The sequence below is a fragment of the Mastigoproctus giganteus genome, chromosome 6, assembly GCF_048544385.1.
Source record: "Mastigoproctus giganteus isolate SK-2022 chromosome 6, ASM4854438v1, whole genome shotgun sequence".
NCBI classification, from domain to species: domain Eukaryota; kingdom Metazoa; phylum Arthropoda; class Arachnida; order Uropygi; family Thelyphonidae; genus Mastigoproctus; species Mastigoproctus giganteus.
In genome coordinates, this window is record NC_143580.1 from 69,399,100 (window position 1) to 69,426,145 (window position 27,046).

The 27,046-nt window shown below is 38.7% G+C and overlaps 1 protein-coding gene across 1 annotated transcript in view; it reads right to left on the reverse strand.

Annotated features, from left to right (window-relative positions):
* LOC150084397 (cell adhesion molecule Dscam1-like) overlaps nt 1-27,046 on the reverse strand; it is a 304,173-nt gene that overhangs the window by 67,438 nt on the left and 209,689 nt on the right. Inside the window, exons 8-10 of the mRNA XM_090375203.1 lie at nt 15,832-15,993; nt 13,210-13,497; nt 12,821-12,940 (exon numbers count right to left, since the gene is read on the reverse strand). Coding sequence (XP_090231329.1) covers nt 12,821-12,940; nt 13,210-13,497; nt 15,832-15,993 — 570 coding nt within the window. The remainder of the gene's footprint in view (nt 1-12,820; nt 12,941-13,209; nt 13,498-15,831; nt 15,994-27,046) is intronic.

Consider the following 27,046-nt stretch of genomic DNA (forward strand, 5'->3'; position numbering starts at 1 on the left):
AAAAAAATAACAATAATCACCAAGTCCCAGTCTTTAGGGTAGCCTTATTTGTGGGCTGTTCCTTGGATGGAACTCTAAAAATTGACATCTGCATTCTGATAAATCTCATTTAATACTCCCAAGAATGTCTTGAAATTAAGAAACGCAAATTTTGAAAATAACTTTTCAATCACACAGTACTTTGGATGTCAACTTGTGGAAAAATGGTAAGTTTAACTGCAAAACGATGATTGCCAAACAAAGGACATTGATGAACCAACAACGAAACTTCACAAGTTTCATTGCTACATGCCAATGTATTATAAGAAACATGCTATCAAAGAATTGGTCTCTACTGGGATCATTTTAAATAGAATTCATAATAACAAAGCAGGCATTTCAAATCAGGATTACTATTTTATACGCCATTCTTTGATATGTGAACATGCTCCGTAACGGAACAACACAATCGACTGATTCCAATGTTCCCACACTACTTAACTCTCTTAGATGAGGGTTCTAAGGACACACGTGCAAACTATCACTGCCATAAAAAGAAATATTTGCTGTAGATGGAAAAAATATCTAATATCTAAGAATGAGGATATTTAAAATGGACGTCGAGGACCCCTCAAAATAAGGACATGGATCTTATGACTATAAAACTCATATTCTGGATACAAAGTGAAGAGAATGGATTTGACTCACAAATCAGCAACTACAATCTGTAAACGAGCTCTTCAATATTAACCTAACAACACGAACAAGCCATCTGGCAGATACGGCCGTCATTTGGTACAGAAGCACCATCCGCAAATTCCGCGCAGCAAAATTTTAAACTTGAGGCACGTGCAATCGATAAATCACTCAACTCCAATTTAAAGTTACCAACAACTTTTAAAACGCTGATTAATATTTTCCACGCCCATTTAGATCCACGGAGAGATATTTCTGACATCTCAATGTAACATTTTATAAAGTTGCAATGAGTGAATCGGACAGAGAAACAATTGCAGGTGTCGACACCAGTATACGCGATTAATCAGAAGCTCGATAAACCATCCCGAGAGAGAGTATTAAAGGAGAAGAGAAAATGGTTTCCTCTCTTGAACCATACAAGGTTTTACACATTCACAGACCATTACCTTCTACGATGTGTCCATAACGTCCTACAATAATAATTTTCTTCAGGAACTGATTGATCGCGAAGGCTTCATCGATCTGTTCCGCCGATTTTCACCGCTAATGGTCTTAGGTATTCTTCTGCGCGGAACATTTGAAGAGCGGACGATGTTTATGGCCATCCATTATCTCGCAAGTTAACTCTGTCACGTGCAGGTTCTATTACAATTATAGATATGCCCATTAAGCGCTAGTCGATAAGACCGGCCAGTATCGGAAATGATATGTTAATTATCGGTAAACCTCACGCGCCAGTTTTGCCGATACCCTTATGGTTAATTTTTTTTTCCGACCCCTAATGCCCGCGCAACATTAGCCGATGCTTGTGGACGTAGTTTAGAACTGACATTTTTGTTTGCCGCGCCTGCGCATAATGCTGGTTTCTTTTTGTTGCGTGTCACTTTTAAGTACTCGTGGTGGATTGTGGGTAAAATATCCGAGATTTGTTTCATCCTTGTTTGCTCAAAGAGAAACTGTCGATACTAACACGGTGCTCAATTTTACAACGGAAGTAACACAATTTCAGTATCATCTGCATGGAACTAAATATTGACAACTGCGTGAAAAAAATAACTGTATTACGTAGTGCATAATAGCATCTTTTATTACATTCAATACACTCAAAGGAATAATAAGATTTGTAATATCCTTTTATCGAAACAGGCAGCCATTAACCAAAAATGGAAAACGTGTTCTCATTGGAAAATGAAACTAGTATGGCACTGTTCGTGATTTGGTTATAATTATCTGTAAGTGAACACTTATTACTACAAATAAGAGTTTTTAAATATATATTAAATGTAAGCAAAATATGTTGATAAGATTTAGTTTTTCTGCTAATAATTTTTCATTGATGAATTAATTATCATTGAATTTCAAAGAAAACCAAGCACTACAACAAATAACCAGCTCATATTTTTATTGTATCGATAATCATATTGCGTGACATATGCGTTTTGGGCATGCGCAGATGATAATGGATATTGGTTATAAAAAATAGGAATTTAAGTTTCGGATCACAAGTTAAATAAATTAGGATTCTAATTTGTTGGTCTATACCAATTACGCAAATAATTAGACTTAGTTAATTTTAACTAGCTACCTTCTTAGGTTAATTCAAAAACTGATTTTCAAAACTATATTCGCATAAATAAGCTTTTCGTCTTAACGAAGAAAATGGATACACAATTTTATAACAGCCATCAAATATATTACAAATTGTATTAGTATAGCAGTTTGTATTAGTATGCTTGATCTAAATTTAGAAAGGCAAAAAAGAATCAGCTTCTGAAGTACATATTATTCGAAGGAAGTTACATTGGCTGGAAGTACATCATCAGTCATTATACCTTATCAAAAGAGGCTCAAAAATTCCCCACGCGATTCGAAATAGGATCTTTACCACTCGGTGTGGGGAGGACGGCGATTCTACCACGAGGGTAAGATGCGTGAATAATCTCTCAAAGAAGTCTTTGGAGGGTCCTATTGATATTTCATTTATTCTCAAACCTATACTCCACTGTATTTCTTGTTTCCTTTTTACTTTCTCATTACACTGGTGTTTTACCTTCTACATATAAATATGGTAATTTTTCAGGTGATTTCATAAAAGCGTGAAAACTTCCTGTTTTCCAGTTATCGTTCCATTGTACCATTAACCCTCTCCAAAGTATTAAAGAAATCCAACAACTGCCAATTTTTTCGCTATGATGAAGTCTGCCATCCGATTAACGAACGCCAACATGGATTCCTTCAGTATCGATCCATAAATGATATCTTGGCGTATGTTGCTGATATGTGAACAAATTAAATGGGAAAGTTTAGAGAGACTCAGTTGCTCGCGACAGATATAAGGCTTCCGATAGCGTATGGCATAAAAGATTTCTATCTTGTCTGCCTTCCTATTTCTGTGGTTGGATAGCCAGCAGGGTTTTGGTCTGCCCGTAAAATAAAAACCGAACATATTCGTAAAAATATTTTAAGGAAACGAATTAAACACATTAAACAATTTAATGTCTTAAAGAAAAATATTCATCATATATATCCATTCCCTCTCATAATTGAAATGGTCAGAACCATTAACGCCTGATGAACAGTGTCATCAAGTATTTGAAAGAACTCCAGCTCACTCCCAAGGCAAACAAATCTGCTTATATAATTTACTCCTTTGTGCAAAATACAAGGAATAAAAATCAGCAATGTCCTATTCCAAATATACATACCCGGAAAGACCTGAGAACTGTATTTTTATTTGGCTGAATACCAAGCTAATATCCACTCTATACAATATCCAAGGAACAGCTTCATAACTTGAAAACGAAGCCTCTTTAACAGATTATCAAATAGTGTGGAATCGCTCCTTTCCAAGTTGATAAATTCTAGAAGTGATTCGCCATTTATGATCAAAATAACACAGCAAATCTCTCAACAGAGGAAATTCAAGAACTCAATACTAACCAGACTGGAGCAAATGGAGAAGTTTCGGAATGCGCCAATTCATATAAAAAATTTTCAAAACGTTGATTGCCAAAGATCGATCAATTCTCAGTATGAAGGAATACGATTTGTAATGAGATAAAAAAGATAACCTAAACATCAGCAGTTGGTTCGGCAATACCTTTAACAACAGCGTGGCTGGATATAGAACCAACCTCTAAAGGAATTACACAACAGATAACATTGGTCGACGCAATTACCACCCTGAAATAATTCGACAGATTCTCGTAAGAAATATGTTTAAAAACTCTTATACTCGTATGTGCTTATAAAGTTCTGATCACCCTCAGTTTTTAAATATCGTAGGTTAATGACCGAAAGCCAAGTCCTGTGGTTGGTTTAATCATCTGTTTCCGTCTATTTTATCTATTTTTTTTTCTAGAACATTCCAGAATACTGCTACATGCGGAAGAAAGGTCGGGATGCTTCTGGAAAGTTGCAGAACTTTCGACAGAATTCTCTAGATACACATTGCGAGCCTTCTACCAGTATACTCCGATGAGCTAAAACATTATGACCAGCGAGTGGTTATGCAAATCGAAGCAACTGCAAATGAACTACGACGCGGGTCGGGACACGGTATAAAAAACACCTGATACTGAGCTCCTCCATTAATCAGAGTTACTCTTGTTCTAGAGATGGGAAAGGCAGCGGACTTAAGCGAATTTGACAAATGCCAAATTGTAATGGCCAGATGACAGGGTCAGAGCATATCCGAAACGACACGGCTGGTGGGATGCTGACGTTCAGCCGTGGTTAGTACCTACCGAAAGTAGTCCAAGGAGAGAAAAACCCACGAACCGCCGGCGAGGTGTTGGACGACCACGGCTCATCGATGCTCGAAGGCTCTCCCGGATAGTTGGTGGGAACAGAATGGTGACTGTGGCGCAACTCGCCGGTAATTTGGAATGTTGGTGACGGGAGTAATGTGTCACAACACACAGTACATTGAACCCTACTGAAAATGGGGCTGCGTAGCCGCAGGCCGCTCCGAGTGCTCATGCTAATCACGGTTCACCAGCGACAGCGCCTACAATGGGCACGGGAGCACCGAAACTGCACCTTGACTGATTGCAAGAAGGTCGTCTGGTCCGATGAATCATGTTTCCTGATGCACCGTGTGGACGACCGGGTACGTGTGCGTCGTTTACCTGGGGAACTAATGGCGCCTGGATGCACAGGGACGAAAACAAGCCGGTGTCGGCGGTGTCATACTTTGGGCAATGTTCTGCTAGGATACCCTGGGAACAGTCATCCATATGCCGGGAAAGCTGCAGGTCCGACTAAAAGCTGACGATGAAAACGCCGACATCCTCATAATATTGGAACCGTATACGCACCAGAATCAAGTACGGGGATATCCTATTAAATACAAAATTGTGCAGTACATAGATGAAACCCCATGGGAAACTGTAATAATCAGGAAACCCCATATCATGGTCACAAAAATCCCACAATTCTGTACTCTCTGGGCAACACGTGCCCACTGATCACCACACTGGGAAGTCTTTATTTGGTTGCCCTATACTGCAGGCCAGGGACAGAAATCGACTACGCGAAAACATACCTGGAGAATCTTCAAACTGCACTAAGCGGACACAAGATATAGTGGGAGCGGACGTCAACTGCAGGTACCTCCTCTGGTACAGTTGCACGCTCGAAAGAAGAGGTGCAAGAAATGGGCAAAGGCTCGAGGAGCACATAGCCAACTCCATATTTGTTGTTAAAAACCAGCCCTTCTGCCTCCCAACCTTCTGCAACACCTTATGGGAAGCAGAGATCGACATAGCATTAGCCACAAGAAACATAGACACCCACATAACGATATTGGACGGTTAGAAACGCCTGGACGACCTCTGACCATTGTACAATAACCTTCACATTAGAAAGGAACCTGACAAGAACAACCGCCGACAGGCACATGCTAAATAGATTCGCCCTCGGCGAGGCAAACTGGACACCTTCCGAGAGACGCTACGCACAGCAGGCCAGCAATACCTGCACATACTGAGGGAGCAGGCATGCGAGAGTGAAAACCCGGAACGACTCCAGAAGGCCGTAACAAAAATACAAATAACTGAAGCAGCAGAGAAACTCATGAAGAGAAGAACCCCACTGCAGGGGCCACGCTCTGGTGGACCCCAGAGCTCACAGGAATGAGGAAATTAGTACAGCATAGAAGGAAGCAATTTCAGAGGGTGTATACAAAATTACCACTCACAAATTCCCCAAGAGTAAGTCGTGACAGCCACCAAAACAGCACAAGGAAACTTAACCATAACCTGGGAGGAGTCGATCGGAAATATCCTGGACAACATCCTTCAGAAGCTGCCAACAACAATAACAGATGAGCAGCAGGCTATCTGCCAAGCAAATAATCGCTATAATAATGAGCAAATAGAACCCCCCCCCCTTCACCTTAGAAGAAATTCAGGATGCAGCAAGCCATATACGAAAAATAAGAAATGTCCTGGACTGGACCTAATCGAACCGGAGATGACAAAAGAAGCAACGGAACATATACCGGAATTACTGCTAAAACTATTCAATTGCTGCCTGGAAGCGGGTAAATTTCCACTAAGGTGTAAAAAGGCAAATTTAAAACTGCTGCTAAAAAACCCAACAAGGCCACCAGAGATACCTAGTTCCTACAGACCCATAGCCCTGCTACCAACCCTTAGTAAAATATACGAAAGGCTGCTACATACCAGAATCACAAGGGATTATAATGAACCAAATCCTAACATGACAAACAATACGGATTTACTCCTGGCAAATCCACTATCGAAGCAATACAGAAACTCCTCTCTAGTGCCACCCATTTTCAAAGGAAATACTTCCTCGTCATCATAGTGGACTTCGCCGGAGCGTTCGACACCCTCTGGTGGCCGAGCGTCTTGGCGAGACTCAGAGCTGCCAAACTTCCATTGAATCTTTACAATTGCATGAAGGATTACCTGGCTGAAAAAGCAGTGCAAGTTACCACATCATATAAATGTCTCAGTCGCTGCCCCCAAGGGTTCTGTCCTGGGGCCACTCCTGTGGAACATTGTCTTAGATGACTTCCTCGCCATGGATCTGGATGGTGTGGAGGCCCAGGCCTATGCAGATGACTTGGTCTTGACCATCGAGGCTGACAGCAGATCCTCCCTAGAAATGCAAGCAAATGATGCCCTGCAAAATCTGTTACACTGGACGAAGCTACACTTGCTCAAACTAGCACCAGGCAAGACAAAATCGATGCGCTAGACTTAAGGAGGCCACCATAAATTAAGATTGAGAACAAAACAGTTAATCTGTGCCAACAGATTAAATACAAAGAAATAATCCTGGACAGAAAATTAAATTTCGAGCCACACCTAGGATATGAACTAAATCCTAAAATAGCAGCTATGCTTTAATCCAACAAAATGTAAGGTATTACACCTGGGAAACAGTAATCCCAAAATAACTTATTCACTTGGTGGAGTTCAACTAAACCCAGTACTGGAGGAGAGGGACTTGAGTGTTACGATACCGTCAAACATGAAATTGTAAACAGGTTGCAAGGAAGGCCCATGGTGTCCTATCGATGATCTATCGAACTTTTGCAAGTAGAGATAGGGACGTGATAATCCCATTATATAAGGCTTATGTTAGACCACACTTGGAATACTGTGTTCAAGTATGGAGACTGCACCTAAAGAAAGACATCGAGCTTCTTGAAAGGGTGCAAAGACGGGTAACTTGCTTCGTGAGATCGGCAAAAGGGCGTCCTTATGAAGAAAGACTTCGAATATGTGGGTTGCAGAGTTTGGAAACTAGACACCTTAGAGGAGATTTGATTGAGGTGTTTAAGGCTCTGAGAGGCATCAGTAAAATGAATGAGGACGAAATTTTTAAGATTATAAATGATGCTAGAACTAGAGGACATAAATTCAAGTTACGGGGGGGAAATATTTAGATTGGACTGCAGGAAGTTTTATTTTAGCCAGCGAGTTATAAATTACTGGAATAAGTTGCCTTCATGGGTGGTAGAGGCCGACAGTTTGGGGAAATTCAAAGGTCATCTGGATAGTACCTTCGGGTCACGGAGGCTCATAGGATGATAGGTTTGATTTCCTTTTCTTTTATTAATTATTATTATTTATTATATATATTTTTTATCCTTGTTTTTTTTTTTTTTTTGGCTGGTGCAGCATAAGCCATAGGCTTTCTTGCAACATGCGGCCATCACTAATTCTAATACATTAAACAAGAGATAAGAAGATAGGCCGCCCTCGTCGCTAGAGTCAATCGCACGTACTGGGGACTCAGCCGTACTGCCCTGACCCTCTACTATAAAGCTTTCTTCATTCCTGCCATCACGTATGGCTCCCCTGTCTCGTACGTGAGAGCGGGAGTAGAAGTGAATAAATGGATACTCGAAACCATTTAGAGGACCATCCTCCTTACCATGACGAGAGCAACTAGCACGGCTGCCCTCCAAGTACTGGCAGGGGTTCTTCCCCTGGACCTCGAGGCTACCTGGTCTGTCTACCATCTTGCTAGAAACACATCGGCTACAATGTATGACCTCACTACTGACATCACTAATGACTGCAACTGTGAGTACAGAAGAATCACTGACCACCTCCTCCAGATTTGGCAGAGGAGATGGAGCGACACAGAAAAAGGAGCAGTGACTAGAAGATTCCTCCCCACTGTCACCAAGCTGTACCCTAAGGTGCCAGCGTGGTTTCACCCCGGTATTTCACCCTGGTCGAAATACCACCTTCTCCTTACAGGACACGGCCCGTTTAAAGCTAAACTTCACCAACTTGGCATCATAAATAACGCAGACTGTCCCTGTGGCAACCCGGAGTTCTAGAGACACTTAATGTTTGAGTGCGATTTGTATGACGACTACGCCTAATAACGGCAATCCAGTATATACCAGACAACCAAGAACCCATACTGTTAGACACGCAAGAGGACTACAAGGTACTCAGTCAATATGCCCAGGATCTATTTTCTAGAAGGAAAACAATGATTGCAATACACCAAAGGCAACCCCGACTAGGACTGTAGGAGGTCGAACAAGTTGTTGTTGTTTTGGTTTTTAGGAGCATTAGCAACTAAGGCCATATTGCTCCGGGAATTCGGTGGTCATTCCCTGACCTTTCTGCATCCTCCGTATTTGGTGGTGACGGGCTCGAACCCCGGTCTAATCAAGAAGCATGTGATACCCACTACTGCTCCTTCCCACCTGGCTACGGAGGCGCCCGTCGAACAAGTACGTGACGTACAAAAAACTCACCATACCACAGAAAGACAAGACTTGAGGGTGATTTGGATGGCCTACTGGCAACCCAAAACCGCACTCCCTTGCGCGGACCTGTTTTTTCCTATTATCCTGGGAGGGGGGAGGGTATTTGCTCTTCCCCCTCCCGATATTTTCACTCTGGTGGGGCATGGGCATGTCCCACTGAAAATGGGGGGTCACCTTTCTATCCGACCCTTCTTCCTAATTCATCCCCCAAGTCTTGACCCTCCCCTCCCAACACTTTCTCTTGTACAGCGACTGCCCCACATGTCCAAATTTAAATCACATCAAATTTTGCCCGACCTTTTAGGCTCTCTAGAAATAGTTCTTTCAGCGTAAAACCCCACGCAGCGCTTTCTAAATGCAATTTTACTTAAATCAACAGTGATAGCTCCAACCTTTATTTTAGGTCCTTGCCACCGAAATCCCAGAACGTAAGTGGCAGGACCTGCCAAAGTATAATTGGTCTCTTGGTACACCCGACCGGCGTCCCTGTCGCTAGGTATGGTAACGCCGGGTCCCACTAGGGACCGGCGGCTAACAGGCGGGATGAACAATGGGCACAACAAACTACATACCACATGACCCATACATTATTTTTAAACCTGTGGCGTAGACAGGATACTGTCGCTCGATACACAGAACATACGCGGAGATGGGAGAAATCCCCTGAGCCGTCTGATACTCAACATACCTATACATCATTGCTGACCAAGTACACCCTTTCATAGCAAGTCTTGTCCTCTGGCGGTGTTGTCTTTAAGCAGGATAACGCGCCATGCTACACCGCTTTGATTGTTCGAGACTGGTTCGCAGAACGTGAGGAAGACTTCCAGGTCCTTCCCTGGCCTCCAAATTCCCCAGACATCAATCCCATCGAGCATCTGTGGTTTGTGTTGGAACAGAAACTCAGATGTGAGGCGTCTCAATTACGGACCTTACAGGAGTTAAAGGATCTGTTGGTTACGTGTTGGTACCAGATACCAAAAGACATATTTAGAAATCTTGTAGCGTCCATGCCTCGTCTAGTACGAGCTGTTTTGGCTGCACGTGGAGGACCAACATCATATCAGGTAGGTGATCATAATGTTTTGGCTCATAGGTGTATATACGAGTAGTTCCTCACCAAACAAGCATTTTCGTATTTCCCAAAGTGTGTTTCAGAAAGTGAGTGGTGAAAAAGTTAGTGTTTTAGCAAATTAGTTTTTGTAAACAAGTGTAAGTCGTGAACTGTGTTTAAATTAGAAATAAAAATCTAGAATTTCTTAATTGTGTTCGTGCGCGTACCTCAATACATTAAATATGTAGCGTTCTTGCCGAAATAAGCCTGATAGCTTTTGTTACATTTGGGGAGAAGTGGTATTAAAATAGCAGCGAAAGCCACTGTGAAAACTTATGAGGAAATCCTATTAAACTCTTTTTTGAACATAAGGTCAGAGATCAAGATAAAGTATGGAATCCAAAGATTTCCTGTAGCTCATGTTCAAGGACATTATTAGGCTAGCTTAGAGATAGTCATAAATCGATGCGTTTTACTGTTCCGGTGATATGGTGGGAACTTCTAGACCACATTAACGATTGTTACTTTTTCATGACCAATATTTCTGTCTTTAAATCCGAGAATAACATAGTTTCAATATACCTTCTGCTCTAAGACCGGTTCCTAACGTTGATACAGTCCCAGTGCCAAAATCATCAGAAACTTATGGACTTGACTTTGATCCATAATGGGAAAAGCAGTCTTTAGAAGATGCAGAACCCAGAACGAGTACAGATCCAGATTTTTCAACTCTTGATGCTGCAAAGCCACATCTAATCGCTCAGGCAGAATTGAACGATTTGATCAGAGATTTGGACCTCTACAAAACCAGATCTCAATTACTAGGATCATGGCTTCAGCAGAAGAATCTTCTTGAATAGGTTGTCAAGGTGTCTTTTTATAGGAAGAGGCAAACTAGCATAATCTATTACTCCATGGATGGTGCTTTTATTTACTGTAACAATATTCAGCAATTAATGAAAGATTTAGATCTGGAGCACGTCCACGAGCAGTGACGGCTTTTCATTGATTCATCCAAGGTCAGTTCGAAAGCAATTTCACTCTATAATGGAAATAAGTATCCATCTATACCATTGGTCCATGCAGTTGACATGAAGTAAGAGTACGAGAACGTACAGTTCTTTTGCAAAAATTATATCAAGAATACAAATGGAATATCTGTGCTGACCTAAAAGTGGTAGCTTTGCTGACCGCGTTGCAAGATGGATATATTAAATGCCTCTCCTTTTTTACGAGTAGGAAAGTCGAGCGAAGGACTGGCACTACAGGTTAAAAAAATGGCCAGACCGTTCAAGAAACTACACCAGGCTAGAAAAATGTACCACATCCTCCTTTGGTGGATAAGTCAAAAATCTATTTACGTCCATTGCACATTAAGCTAGGTTTGATAAAAATGTGTGTGAAAGCGATGGACAAAAAAAAAGAAGATTTTCTTCTCTGAGGCAAAAATTTCTTCGAAGCGGTGACGTCAAGATATTTTTGTGGGTCCTCAAATCAAACTGCTTTTCCAATTTGAGGAATTCACTAAAAAATTAGATGCTAGAGAACTAAGAGCCTGGAAGGCATTCGAATCACCTCTCCCTTAAAATTAGCGAGTATTACAGCAATATGATTGTCATATGTGAATTCAGAAACGTCATATCTACAAGAATCACCCTGAATTTTAGCGGAGAAGTAGAAGTTGACTTCATCGATCTTTCTAAAACCCAATTTTGTCTGATTTCTCTCAAAAAGCCTGCTGCATCCATGACCATTTTTAACAAAATCATTATTCTTGATTGTTTTATTAAGAAGACAAATAGGAAACACTAGTTATATGGTTCCTGTCATAGAGAATGGTATCATTGGCTCGATAAGGGCGAATGGATAAAAAGTCGAGGTGAGACATTCTGAATAAAATCTAGTGAGTGTCGTGAATCTTTCATGGTCCATTCTGAAGGCTGTTCCAGATCGCTTTATGGAAATTTCACAAAATTCCCTTAAATGGAAACATTTCCGATGTCAATTTTAGGTTAAGCAAGACCAAAATTACTACAATGCACCGGATTTCCACAACCCGTGCATGTTACTGCAATGCGTTATTGGGTTCCAATAAACTTTGAGAAGAGAAGAATTACGTTTTCATAAGAGTTAAACGTAATCTCATCCCTTTAAATACGCCGGGTAAGGGCAGAATTTTGTTAAGGAGAGTTATTCAAGTAGCCAGTTGTACAGGTTGAAGAACAACAGAAAATACAGTCAGGTTGAACCTAACAATATAAACATTAAACGAGTTTTACGATTGGTGTAATTGATTTTTACTTTGAGCAATGGTAATTTGATTTGGATTGTGTGCACTGGTGAATTTTACAGCAAAGATGAAAATCTGAGGTTGCCATCTATTATTCACGTGGCCAAGTTTAATTAAAGGGCTCTGATTAGCTCTGGTGCTTGCAGTGGAAGGGCATTTCCACTGATTACAATACGCCACACATCAGCGCAACTAGCCACCGCAGATTGCAACACCCGTGATTATTTGAGTGTGAATAGTTGTGTTTATGTTGCTGATAAGAGTCTGATTTACAATTATGTATCATTACAGTGAACAAATACCCTCGCTCAGTGCTGGGTTGATCTCATAACGTATTGTCTAGCCAGCTATACAATTCATTACTTCCTTAAGCCATGGATAATGATTGAATATATAAAGAAATTTCGACAAACTTGTAAAATATGCAGAACTTTGTGGAATATTTATGATTTCCACAAGGGATACCCAGTCGCTTTTATCCTAGTATGGAATTATCGATATAACCGGCAGAAAAAACCATGAAACTTGCCTGTGGCTTTCTTCCACCGTATGAGGGGATGAGGATATCCATCAGCTTGACAGTCAAAGGTCACTGACTCGCCAACAACAACCGCAATATTTACGGGCTCCAGTTTCCATCGGGGAGGTACTAGAAATCAATGATAAAGAAAATAAAAAACAGCTTAGTGTGATGTATCGATTCATTGGAAAGTTTTTGCTGATTTCAGTGGGGAATACGTTGCATTTTATATATTCATAGATAGAAAAGCACATTCATGCATGGACTTACACCTATTTGAGATATATTCTTCGTGGACACAAAAGGATTTCTTACAGAAAACCTTGAATAAAAGTACTCGCAGCGCGCATGCCACTCCATACAAATGATATCCTGTTAGCAACTCCAACTTTACTTACCATTCACTAGCATTGTAGCTGTGAAGTTGGAGAATCCTGCGGCATTTTCGGCCAGGCACGTATAGTTTCCGTTGTGTTTTCTTCCTACACTGTTAAATACAAGCGAGGAACCAATATCTCCTAGGGAAGACTCGTCAATTTGTAGCATCTCCTTGCTCAAGGGCATCCCGTCCTTCCACCATCGGATTGTTATCGGAGGATCTCCTGTAAGAACGCTACACGTGGCAATCACTCTCATCCCTTCGGCCAGTTGTTTAGGAAAGAAGAAAGGGTTGATGACAGGTTTCTCTGAAACCAGTAAGTATTAGATATGAGAAGAAGTGGATTTGGCTACACACAAATAAATATAAACATTCGATCATGGAAAAAATATAAAGAGAGAGAATGCGCACTTTAGACAAAAAAATAAATATAAAACAAAAAAAAAAAAGAGGAACAGAAGAAAACAAACAGTGAGGTTGCATTTATCGTATTCAGTATATTTTTCAAATGTCTTTGGACTTAAAAATACCTCGCATATACTGCCCGGCTAAAATATTAGAAATCCTATAATCGCATTCCATTTGACTCTGATTGAACATGTTTTGAAGGAAATGTTATTCAGTCAGAATCACACGACATGGTCACTCGACAAACTCGATACTTTAAATACCATCAGCATAATCATTGATCATTAATTGACGACTATGTATGAAAAACCTCCTGATATAACCAAGCTTTGGGATGGAACTGGGATTTGCGAGGACAACAATGTCCACAATTTATGAGACTGTCGAAATATTGTACATCCAATGATATGTCTGACAAGCCGAATAAAGAATACCACATATTTAGGAAACTCTCAGAAGATGGTCCCTTTCAAGACGTTAATGGGGCTATAATTTGCGTTTTATTTATTCACCAGTGATTCAACCAACATGGTGGCTAATCCAATTACCTTCTTTGTTCACCTCACCTCTTGATTTGGATCCCGGTGAAAATCTACATGCAGTATCCGTTACTGCTGCTACAGAGATGACTTAAGCTTAACACTGGATACCATTGAACTACTAGTTGAATCCAAACAATGAGGTAATGTTTCTAAAATTTTGGCCAAGAAGTGTGTATCATCTTATTTACTGGATCCTTTTATACGATGGCATGCTACTATGTAATTTATAAACTTTTGTTTTTAATAAGACACATCGCTATCTCTATGTAATGTATTCAAAAAGTAGGGGCCTGTAAGTTTGGGTAACTTTACTTAAGTGCAATATCTCCTAAATTTAAGTTATTAAACGTAAATTTATTCAGAGGCCTTTATCTTTTTTTTTCGTGACTTGGCAACAAAGGTTTCGACACGCTAGGGAATAACTTTAGTATAGAGATAAAGACAGTTCTAGATAAAGAAGAGAAAAGCAAGAAACGAAACCAAATAAGCGCCCATTTCGACAATAGAATTTTTCTCTAAAAGTGACTGATGTCTTTGATTATTCATTAATGGTGGCAGGCGAACACAAATGTTCCCCTCTTACCACTACCATCACGGAGACCAAGTGCCGAAGAGCGTTAACCGAAGAGATTGCGATGACATATAAAGAAATATATGTGGGCTGCCCGCCGCGATCATCGCACGAACTGTGATTGCAAAGCCACTCAAATCGCACACCTGAGATTACCACAGAATCCGAAATCGCGAGTTCTCCGTGTATGATTGCTACACAGAATGTCTCCCGTATGTGTGGCTCAGAAATTCTCTGCAAGAAAAGTGCGTGATCAATTCTCCTGCGAGGGTGGTTGGTGAAGTTCGATATCGACTGTTAATGGCCCGTCAATCAGCCTTCCAATGGTTACCTCGGCAACGGCACAGCGATCTTGGAAGCACGTCGGGCAATCGCAAAATGACACTCGCAAATACGAGGCACAGGTTCGCATCCTGTAGCAAGAATACCAGCGACGGTACGAGCGCTGTTGAGAAGTAACATTTGTCCTAAATTGTGATTGTTAAAGAAGCCAAAACTATATATATATTTGTTAATTAAAAATAATAAAGATCATATATGAATTGTACACCATTCCATAAAGTTCCAGAGTACATACGAAACACGTAAGCACTTTTAAACCTTAATAAGATTGGATGGTGAGGTGAACTAAGTGGCCAAACAATTGGTCTCCATCTGGGATGACGTCACACGATAACAGTCCACATTCAGATGGTGCAATTAGATGGATTTAATGGTTGGGCTGGAAGAAAGTCTGAAACATTGCCTTTGTTTGTTGAAAAAAAAAAATAAATAAAATAAAATAACGAGCCAATTAAAGTGCGACCGCTTGAAAGCAGACCAGGCATCGATTTTTGGGAGTCTCGACATCACCAAACTTAGTGAGGCTTCTGTCAACTGAATGTGTCAAGTTTTTTCGGGAGGAAATGGTAAATGAACAAAAGGCGTGCATTTTTTATTTGAACCACTGACAGAAATGATTTAAGTTGCATTCCGGTGGTTATTTTGAACATTTTTAGTTCTTGTGGGATTCAACTTTCTTGTAAACTACGAAGCCCAATCATAACTGAATTATAACATTCAAAAATTAAACATACAAAGGGAAAAATGGCTAAAGAAACACCAAAATATTGCAACTTACTTGTTACCTTGACGTATACATCCCTTCTGGCAGCTTCCTTCTGCTTATTGGAGGCGATGCAAACGTAGGAGCCTTCTTCTGTTTCCCTGGTAACGTCCGTGATTATGATGGTACCGTTCGGGAACACTTGTTGTCTCTCATTGAAAGGTAGCTCACGTCCCTCTTAGAGAACCGAAAAAAAAAAAAAAGAAAAGATGGGGAAGTGGAAGAAAAAAAAAACAAAGAACCAATTTAGTGGAAGCTGTGGTGATAACTGAATTTTGTTTTTTGTTATCCATAAACTTGAGACAGCGGGAATGAAACACCTTAAGGAGATATCTTTCTCCATCGAAACAGACTGAGCATCTGTCAGAAAATTTTAGCCATTCATTAAATCTAAGAGAAGTATTCACGTGACCCGCCTTCTAATAACTGAGCAGCTGACATTTTCTCTTCCTTTCATAAAAAGAGCAATGCGCAGCACTAATAATCTCATTAACATGATTCATTTCGACGTATAATAATAAGTATTCTTTTGAAAATAAAAGAATAATAGTTAAATATTAAGTATCGCTAGTAGAATTCTTATAAGTAATTATTTTCCTTCGAATAATAGTTAAATAATTAACTATTATTATAACTATTAATTATTTTCCTTGGACTAATAGTTATACACTTTGGTAGTTAATACGATTCGATATCGTTAAAATAGTAAGGTATTACAGAAGATTAGTTACCTGCGTGCAGGAGTATGCTTTATAAAGGGCAACTGCCCTATGAGGCGTTTTCTGAAACTTATTTTTAGGGCCAGTGAACGAATTAATGTTTTTTGCCTTATCCACCTCTTTTATAAGCTGTTTATGAGGTCTGTAGTCTAAATGTCTAACAATTACTCGTTTCTTTCCACGAAGAGTCAACAGGGTATAAATTCCCGCACTGAGTATTTGTAGTGCTGTATATGTTCGAACTTGCGACATGCTAATACTCTACCTGCACTACGTCGCTTTTTTTTTTTTTTTTGTCGATCTTGTTTTTCACTCTCTTTAGTCGAAAAATAAATGAGAGACGCGGATGTAAGGGTGAACGAAAGAAAGCAAAGATGCAAATACGAGTGGAGGTAAAAAACTGGGAAAGAAATGGCCCAAAGTACGTAAGTCTTTGCATAAATTCAAAAAGACGTGTGAAGTGTGATAGAAATACATTTCATATATATGAGTGCGAACGAGGGAAAAAAGGGACAGCTGCCTTTTCCATCACAGATTCAAATTGCGTACTTAGGTAAACTCACTTCTTCGTAATGTCGTTTTATTTTTGATATTTGTACCACGAAATTTTATTTCTTTCGTGTGTACATTCATTCCTTTGATCTTGTTTTTTTCATTCCTACACTAGCACGGTTTGTGGAGCACTCTCACAGAAGTACAGCCCTGGAGTTCATGCCAGGTTACATTCCTACAATTACTTTTTTTTAGTCTCCATTTTGCTGGTTCTTAAAATATCGTAACTTCCAACTCAGCAGTTTTAATGCTGCAAAATTGTAATTACTTTTTTATGCGATCTAATTAATTTTTCCTTATGTGGGAAGAACTTGAATTAATGTCTCATGCAGCAAATATCCTCTTGTTGTGTTGAATCCTCCTCAGCTAAGGTAGATAAGCAGGATTTATAAAGCTGATCACAAGCTTTAAAAAAAAAAACCATTTAAGCGAAAAGTAAAGTTTAAAAAAAGGCGTAACTCATACGTGTTCTTGATTTAGTTAAACTGATTTAGTTAATACATATTTGTTCTTGTATTATTCCAATCAAATGATCCATTTAACACCAATTATTTTCTCCTATAACAACTCCTATAACAACAATTCTTATAATTTGGCATTGATGAAGTTAAAATCAGGCCAATAAAAATTGAGTAATTATTATTTTTATATTCATACATATATATTGTAACTGTAGCACTGGACATTGTTTGTTGCTATGCGCTGTTTGGATGAATGAATTAACAAAATGGCGGATGCGCAGAAACGAAATATTCTCGGTTGGCACATAATAGTAGTTTCTTTTTCCTTTTTTTAGTTATAAATCGTGAATATTGTTATTTGTTAACGCGCTGCGTCTATTAACTAACTAATTTTCTTCTTTATACGCTACCTGCAATAATTAAGAACAATTCTTGATTAATAAGTGACGCATACAGCTGACGCCTTAAGACATTCTCAAGGTCATTTATTAGCGAACGAAAGAGGAACAAAAGATGAAACTGGAGCTCCATCATGATGCTTTTTTTTTTTTATATACTCGTCCATCCCTTCTTTACTGAACACTGCCGGCTAAACATTTTTCAGGTTCCAACGATACATAACTCACATTACGCATGTCTGAAAATTAATGTCCTGTTGTTTATAATAAACGGGTAGCTGATATCCGTTGTACGCCAGTAGAAAAATGAGAGTTATGTACACCCTTTGGTGCGAGTAATGCACTGAAGACGCCCCTGCGGGAGATTTTGGCACATAATTCGGTGAATATTAATAGGGGATTAGAATTATTAGCAGTATTAAGAGGGTCACTCATGCATAATGCAAAAATATCGCTAACAGGGACTGAAGATGTGAATAAAACGAAAATAAAAAAGCGCAATCCCCTGATAGAAAGATAAAAGGAGGCAATAATTATTCACAGGCTTAACCAATTTAAATAATCCCTCCATTTTAATGCCACATCCGTTTACACGCGCTGCGTCCCGGTCTCAAGAAAAGACGTCTCGTTAATCCGGTCTCTGAAGGAGGTTGATGAAACAATGGAAAAGTAACAAAAGGATGAAAACCAAGAAGATTCTGAACACCTTAAAAATAAAACGGACCGGTTATTTATGTATCCCATCTATTCTTTATTCCACCCCTTCCTACGTCCGTCCCTAAGTTTGGGAGAAAAGGCATTATTGTGACGTCCATCACAATAGATGTCTCCTTAATGCTCCGAAACGTACTTTTAAGCCGTGTAACTCCAAGAAGCCGATCAAATAAATCCAAAGATGTCCCTTTACTTTTCCCACTCTTCAGGCAATAGGACGTGCACAGCAATGACCTAACAGATCCGTAGAGCGTTCGGAAGCGTTTATCTGTTCGGAAGTGGCACGTGATTTATCATTTTCCATCATTCCAGGCGACCGATGTGGATGTGTGAATTATCCACATTGATGAATCCAAGCACCATTATTCACTCTGACACCGTGATGAAGTGAGGGAAACATTTGGGGCCCCATTTCTTCGAAGTCTTTTTATTTTTTTGCCTTCTTTTTTTTTTCTTTCTCTTGCTCTTTTTCTTTGTCGTCGATACTCTTTTCGCCTATAAGAAGATTCCGGTCGTCAAACGGGGGTGAGATTCAACGGAATATTGGCAAGGCGATGAAAGATCATAAGAATACAGTAGTTTAAGAATGATGAAACGGAGTATAAGGTTACATTGACGATTTCCAGTTCCGAAATTGGAGAACTATAGATCATCGCGCACAGAATATAAATGGCAATCCTGGCCTGCGTTCGATGGGGAATTGACTGGTTTCCGTATACAAATATACGAAGTCTGTGCGTACCTTGATAAGATCCTTGATTCTCAAGTCTTAAGGATTATTCTTCAAGGTTCTTGGCTATTACAAGAAGGTTAGGCGTTACAGCTATTTAAAATTTAAACATCTGAAGAGAAATTGTAATAAAAACAATGTATGATCATTCACCAACCTCTGATGAAGTTCTGACAAAATCCGAAACGTTAATTTATTCATAAAAGTGTGTTTCTCTCTTATGCAGAATAAAACCTCGAATTATTCGAGGTATATCGCATCGAGGGTATCTCGGGTGACCATAAAAACTCTGTTAATATAATGATCTCTTCTTATTTAAACGTGTAGAAAAATCCCCCTCTAATCATGCTGCTTTTAAACTTGAAAGAGTGTAAGGGAAGTCCGACAAAATAATCCCTTAACGTTAGTTGCAAAATCTATCTTGATAATGGATTTAAGAACGTGACTTTTGTGGCAGAATCTTTCCTCCAAGTAAGTTAATGTTTTTTGGAAAAGAAAATCTTCCATGCTTCACAACGTGAGTTTTATTATCTCAGGAATCAACACTCGGTTGATTCCTACGCCAAATTAGCTAGGGATATAATTATTCTGAATAATCAGTAAGTTTATATCGGAAGAAGAACTGCTCCTTGATAAATTTTCAACTAATTTATCAAATAATTCATCTCGCTATGGAGAAAATTCTAAGATTTTCCAGGAGCTCGTGAAAAATTGGGAGCATGCCCTTCTGACAGTTATCAACTAAAGATAAGAATTAATGCCAATTATTTCAATCTAACTACCCCAAAAATGAGTATGTATCGAACATATAGTTGCTCACAGGCATCCTACGATTGAATCAATTGAAAAATTCCACAAAAATCATTTCGCGAATCATCTTGGCTGTTTCTGATATCTCTGCTATTGCTTTGAACCTATTTCTACTTTGTGTTCATCTTTTTCGCTCCATTTCCTAAATGGGAACAGAATCCCAATATTTTGGGAGGTTAGTGTATAGTCAATGACATTTTTATTTATGAATATTGACTAATAATAATTTATACATTTCTGAGCAGCATACAATTGAATTATTCCTTCATATTTTAGAAAAAAAAATTGTAATAATTTGAATAGGAATGTTTCAGAATTTTAATTAAACTCAAATTTTAATTATTTATTTTAAAAATTTGTCCCATCGGTATTCTACTCCACACCGATATTCAAATCTACTTGTAACGGAACCCTTACTCTTTATAGCAAAATAAAAGACTAATGGAAACCTCCATATGTACAGTAGCGAACAAAAAAAACTGCCTCTACCTCAGTACCAACAGTCTCGTTGTTCACCGCCACACCATAATCCCATCTTAAACAATTAATTGAAAGGACTACTAATTAAAACGGATTTTCGTTTAGTTCCATTTGTTTTAGTGTTTATTCACAACATAAACATCAGTGGAGCCAAGGTTTTTTCCCTTATAAAAAAAACCTATACTTTTTTTTCCCTTTAGCTTTCCACTTACGGATACATTTAATTAATACGATTTTTTTGTCCAATCGCGAGAGGAAACACTGGCACCCAAAGATATTCCAAGGGCCATCGCAATACATCGGTTACGTGAGCAACCAATCGTGTCAGTCACCAAGGAAATGAAACTATCAATTCATTAAACTTTAAAACATTCATCAGCTGCGAGTCGATGGGTACAATAACTGTTATAAGTCATCCTTTATTGATAATAACGATCCACTTAAATTTTTAATCAATTCTTAAAAGGGGTTTTAATTCCATTTGTTCGAGATTAATTGAGAAAGTTAATTTCGTTTCCTCCTGTTCACAATTAAATAAATTTTCTGCTGGAATGTACCTTCATTTCAAACGTCATTTCATGATATTCAGATCAGTTTGCCCATGAAGTTACTCATAGATGAAAAGAGTGACATGGAAGCGTATCGAATACCGTTTTCTGTGGCACTTTAGTTAAGCTTGATGCATTGGTATTTAAACGAATTAATGCAACTCCAGACAATCCAAAGAAAGACACAATTATTAATATTTATTTTTGGTGTTTTTAATTATTCAAATTAATTACATTTTTATAAACTATTTCGGTAGGTTTCTTTGAAATATAACTGGCTGAACCGCATTGTGGAAGCCGCTAGGTGTCGTTTCATCCCCTAAGATTCTGCCTATTCCATATACGCATTCGAAAACCGGAAAAATGTAGCGGCCACGAATGCTGTTTCTTTACATAAAATGAACCGATCGTTCATTGACCTGGCGTGCGATCAAACAATATGCTATTGGTTATATGTAATATTATTCATCTCGTCAGGATAATAACTGGTAATGGCAACAAGTGTTCTTGACTATTAATAGTTTCAATAATTATTTAAAATTATTATTATTTATTTTTTTTTTAATAGAGTAGGTAAACTATAAATTTTGCATGCCGGTGGTGGTAATAAGGTGAAATGGATGAAAGCTACGAGGGACAATGGAGAAAAAAAAAAAAAAGTCATGCTTCTTGGTTCATACAATCGTCACCAGGTGGCAATTGTATGAACCATATTCATGCAAGGCGACTGCTCATAGTCAATAACCTCACAACAGTTGGCTGGAACAGTACGTTTTCACTCAATATTGAGCAAACTATCTGCGCAATAATATATGAGCTTACAGAACTGCTGTTGAAGGCTTTGTAAAAAAATATCCGGCTCTCATCAAGGACATATTATTGGTACAACCAAGATGTGGAATTTTACTTTCGTCAAGAAACAGAAATCATTCCGAGGATGGCAAAAATCTGTCACTTTCGGACCTTCAAAACAGGCAGAGAAAAGGAGAAACATATTGGGCATTTGTTCCTAATGACTCAAAGAAGGCAAAAGGATTCAATAGAGTCGTTGGCATAACTTTGCTATGGACGAAGACGTCTTTCTTAGATAGAGAGAGAGCATTTTTAAGCAATTCCCTGAAGTCCAAATTGCGTTTGAACTTCCTAAAATTTCCGGTAATGCGTGGTCCACATTTTACATTCCAATGAAATCTCTACAGAGGGTGGGGACATAAACGTAATTAATAAATAGATGACCTAAATCAAGTTCCCACGAAAGCTAGAGAGCCTACCCAATTATTAGATGAATTGCAAATCTATTTAAACTCAACTGGCCTCGAAATTAACCACAGTATGTCAACTCAACTAACATAACAATCAAAATCAATAACGTCCAAACTCAAAATGTCAAATCCCATAAAGACCTTGGGCTCGTCTGGGATTCGAATCTTATATTTCTCCAGCACTTTAAGGAAGCAAAAGTCAAAATATCAGCAGGACTACGGAACATCAAACAGAAATTTAACCGCAGAAATAACACCAAGGTACTCAACGGTGCATTACTCCAGTTTTCATGTATAATCTGTTCGAAATTCCTCAACACCGAATAGTGGATCCTGTGATGGCTAAATAAAGTTACCCGACAGCCACCAACCATCTCGAAATCAGTGTTTTGAAACAACTTGTTGCTGCTAGAAACGTCCCAACTCATAATGAGGTAGATTGAAACGGCGGATATTTCCTGAGTTCAGACAGACCCTCAAGCAGCAGAAAGGACCACAGTTAGTTCAGTTCAATGCACTGAGCTACGTGGAAAGCTAAAAAAACAGTTAGGCCTGGAAACATTGCTCTTCAACATGTTCCTCACTGCAGGCATGCAAACATTAGCAAGAATACCATGGCTGGGATTTGACGGGTTGTTTCACATTCTTCCTACAGCCTTGATCTGGCCATAAGTGACTATTATTTTTCATTTCACTAACAATCGCATCTCTCTGGAAATTAGTCGATGCCACTGTACGGCACAGAAGGTAACGCTTTGTGACTTCCTTTTTTTATATATATAAACGCTGCTCATTTAAATACCTCGTGCATGAAGTCACACTGATATCGCCTCTGGCTATTCATCATCTAACGCAGATGGCTTAAATCTGTGAGACAGTGTACACAAAACGGCTTCCTTATTAATTATGTTCACTAAACAATTCTTAAAGTGTCTGTATAAGTAAAGGTCAGTATTAAATATGAAAGGCAGCAACAAAAGAAAAGTATGCTAAGATGGAACTCATTATCTCTTAAATGCAGTACTAAGATGCCAACGTACTTGAAAAAGAAAGGAGAGACGCGGGGATTGTTTTAATATTAATCTTTCTCTCTCTCGTGTGTAGCCGATTCTCTCCCACTTCTTTTGAACTATTTTTAGAACATTTAATTCTCCGCAGTATGATCAGCGAAGGGGAGATTAATGCGCAATTATATTTTAAGTGTCTTTCTTTTTTTTTATCTCTTCTGTTTCGTTCAATGCGAAGTAATCAATTAGACTGTTTCGGATGAAAGCAAACACCGAGTCCCTTTTGTAAGAAAAGTGTTTTGCTTTGGAGATATGAAGTAAACACCAGAAGCGCGCGCAAGCCAAGTGTCAGCCGGCAAAATTTACTGACGTACGAAATGTGATTGCAGCAAATGGCAGAGCAAAAAAACTCTGAATAAGTTAAACTAATAACTGCATCGAGTTACCAGCCAATTGGTTACTTGTGCACACAAGGATGCTAATTAGAAATCAGAGGGATGTGAAATACTGCGTGGATTAAGTGGAAAACTCGACCATCTTTCGCTGCAAGTCAGCATCTTTCTTCGAGAATTGAAGGCACTTTTTTGTATCGATTTATTTACTTTTACGAAAAATATAAAACTGCACAGTTGTGAGCGAAGAACTTTTTCATGCAAGCGCAATAACCGGGGTTATTGTGTACGTGTAAGGGGCGTTGAAACCAGGCCTTGGATCAAAACATCAATAAATTTAAATATTGACAAATGCAAACATCAAATATTCACATTTCGAAAACCTTAATAAAATGTACGTTTGGAAATGTGTTTTGGTGAAAGATGTTCCATTTATCACTAAACTGTTCAAATATTTTATAGGAAAATAAGCGAAGCGATAATTTTTTTTTCCCGTATTATTTCACATTTATTATTTGAAAGCGAAACCGAACTTCCAACAAGTTAATTTTTCAGAAAGAAGATGTTCTTTTTCTCTTCATATTTGAAAACTTCTCGGGGACAGTTGTAACAATGCAAATGGAGTCAGTTGCAACATGTTTCAATTGATACCGGAAGAGCATCTTCTGGGGGAGAGTTGTAACATGTTTCAACTGATACATGAAGAGCACCTTATCGGGGACAGTTGTAACATGTTTCGACTGATACATGAAGAGCATCTTATCGGGGACAGTTGTAACATGTCCCAACTGACACCTGCACAGAATCCTCTCGATGAGAGTTGTAACACGTTTCAACTGACACCTGCAAAAAATCCTCTCGAGGACAGTTGTAACATGTTTCAATTGACACCTGCGAATTTTATTATTACAACTATGTTCATGCTTTATACTGTGTACATACATTTTTGTTTTAATATAAGATTGAAATTAGAAGGATTTAGAAATATTTTGCTCTTTTTAAGTCCAAATGAGACAATCGAAATTATTAATTATCAATTCATCTTCTGTTAGGTGAATTAATAACTGTTGCAGATTTGATGTCTCATTAGCAACTATGGCCATAATACACCGGTAACAGATGGTATAAGATATATGGGTTCCTTATGGAGAATATACCATAAAGTAATCCGATATTTATTACTTCTAAGAAGGTAATAAGTTCTGTCTGTTATATGCTGTGGTCTTAAAGAGTCATGAAAATTCCACCGTCGCTCTTTTTGACTGATTGGCAGTCTATTATTGAATAACGAACTGTGTCTTGGGTTTGACAATTTCAGCTTTATGGAGGGTTATCTTTTGTGAGGATGTAGCTGTGACTAACACATGTATGTTCAATACAGATTCGGCAAGAGAGACTTTCTTTTTTTTTATTTGATCTTATATTACTAGGTATTCATTGTTCGAATTTCTGTCTGATTAGAAAATTTGTTAGTTTTTTTATGTCAATATAATAAAACATCCAAATTCAGTGTACGGAATCTTAAAGAGAAGCGAGATCAAATCAACAACATTTTAGGCATTAAAAATGGTGCAGTCACCCCCTGGGATTCCTATCTGATGAGTTGATTATGGTTTTGATGCTGCATTAATGCGGTCCGATTTTCTGCAACAGAGGGTGACCAGAAGGGATTTGATGAGGACAAAATCATAAATCGGGATCTAGATTTAATGATGCGCTTCCTAGATTTTTATTTGAGGGGGGGGCAGAATCGGTAGCCATTTTTGTTTTTTTTTTTTGTCTAATTTCCAAATTGTCTAAGGTACTCTGATCTTTTTACAAGCTGATCAACCCGTCAGTGGAACTGTTAATGGTTGTGGTGTAAAAACCCGTACTGCTTCCGTCTTACTTTTGTCACGAATCAAGCTTTAGCTCTTACCTTCTTGTAAGGGATTAAATTAGTAGTTGTGGGATGTTTCACCAACAGTATTACAGGGAATTTTCCCTTCTTTCTTTGCAGTACTACAGCCAACATCCCACTAACTCTTAGGGTGATGACGAAGTCTAACGAAATATTTTGTGTATTCAACGGCTGTTATTATCTGATAAGTCATATAGCTGCCAAATCGGTTGAGAGGATTTTGATATTTCTTTCATCTAGATGAACTAGTTGTTTATATTATTCGGGCAAGTTGGTATTGTCGAGTTTACGTCATTCTTAATCATTTTGAGGGTACGAGGTGTGTGCAATAAAGTTCCCTCCCGGGCTAGTGCTGTAGCAGTAATATTCGATGAGTTTAAAAATAAACGGAAGTGGAATGTTGTAGTTCAAAATTCCTTCAACAGATTGTGGTACAAAGATTGACTAATAGGCTCTCGGGTTGAAAGTAATAACCAGTTTCATTAAGTAGAGTTAATGTTCTGTGTCGTGGTTTTGCAATGGAGCAAGGAATGAATATATGAATATTAAATTTTGCATTAAACAGAAAATTTGCAACGGTAACGTATGAAATGTTAAAGATGTCTTATAGTAATGAAACATTAAGTCGTACTAGTATGTTTAAAAGGTATAAGCAGTTCAAAAATGGACGTGCTGAGCGTCCATCGACCTCTCTAATTGAGGACAGAGTCACAAAAGTTCGTTCGGCAAATTGTGGAAAGAGATCGTCGTTTGACCCTCAGAGTGATGGCTGATGAGTTGAATATGAAGAACGAAACGATTCTTCAAATTCTGCATGAAGATTTAGGGAAAGTAAGGTCTGTGAAAAATTTGTGCTGCCCAGCCTCAGAAAGAAGCAACGAAAAGTGTCGTCATGCGAAGACTTCATCCAGGTTTGTCAAGACCATCCAAATTTCGTTGATTGTATTTTCACTGGAGATGCGCTTTGGGTGTTTTATTACGACCCATAGAAGAAGCGTCAGAGCATGCAGTGGTCTTCAAAATCATCACCAAGCCCAAAAAGTTTCTTTTGCAGAAATCTAGGGTCAAGACGAAACTGATCATGTTTCTTGACAAACAAGTTGTGATTCACAAGGAATGCATAACTGAAGTGGAAGGTGGTCATTGCTGCGTTCTACGTACGGCTGCTTCAAAGACTATTGAAGAACATTTCCCTAGTAAGGCCGGAATTTCGAGAGAAAGTCAGCTGGTTCTTTTTGCACGACAATGTACCCCCTC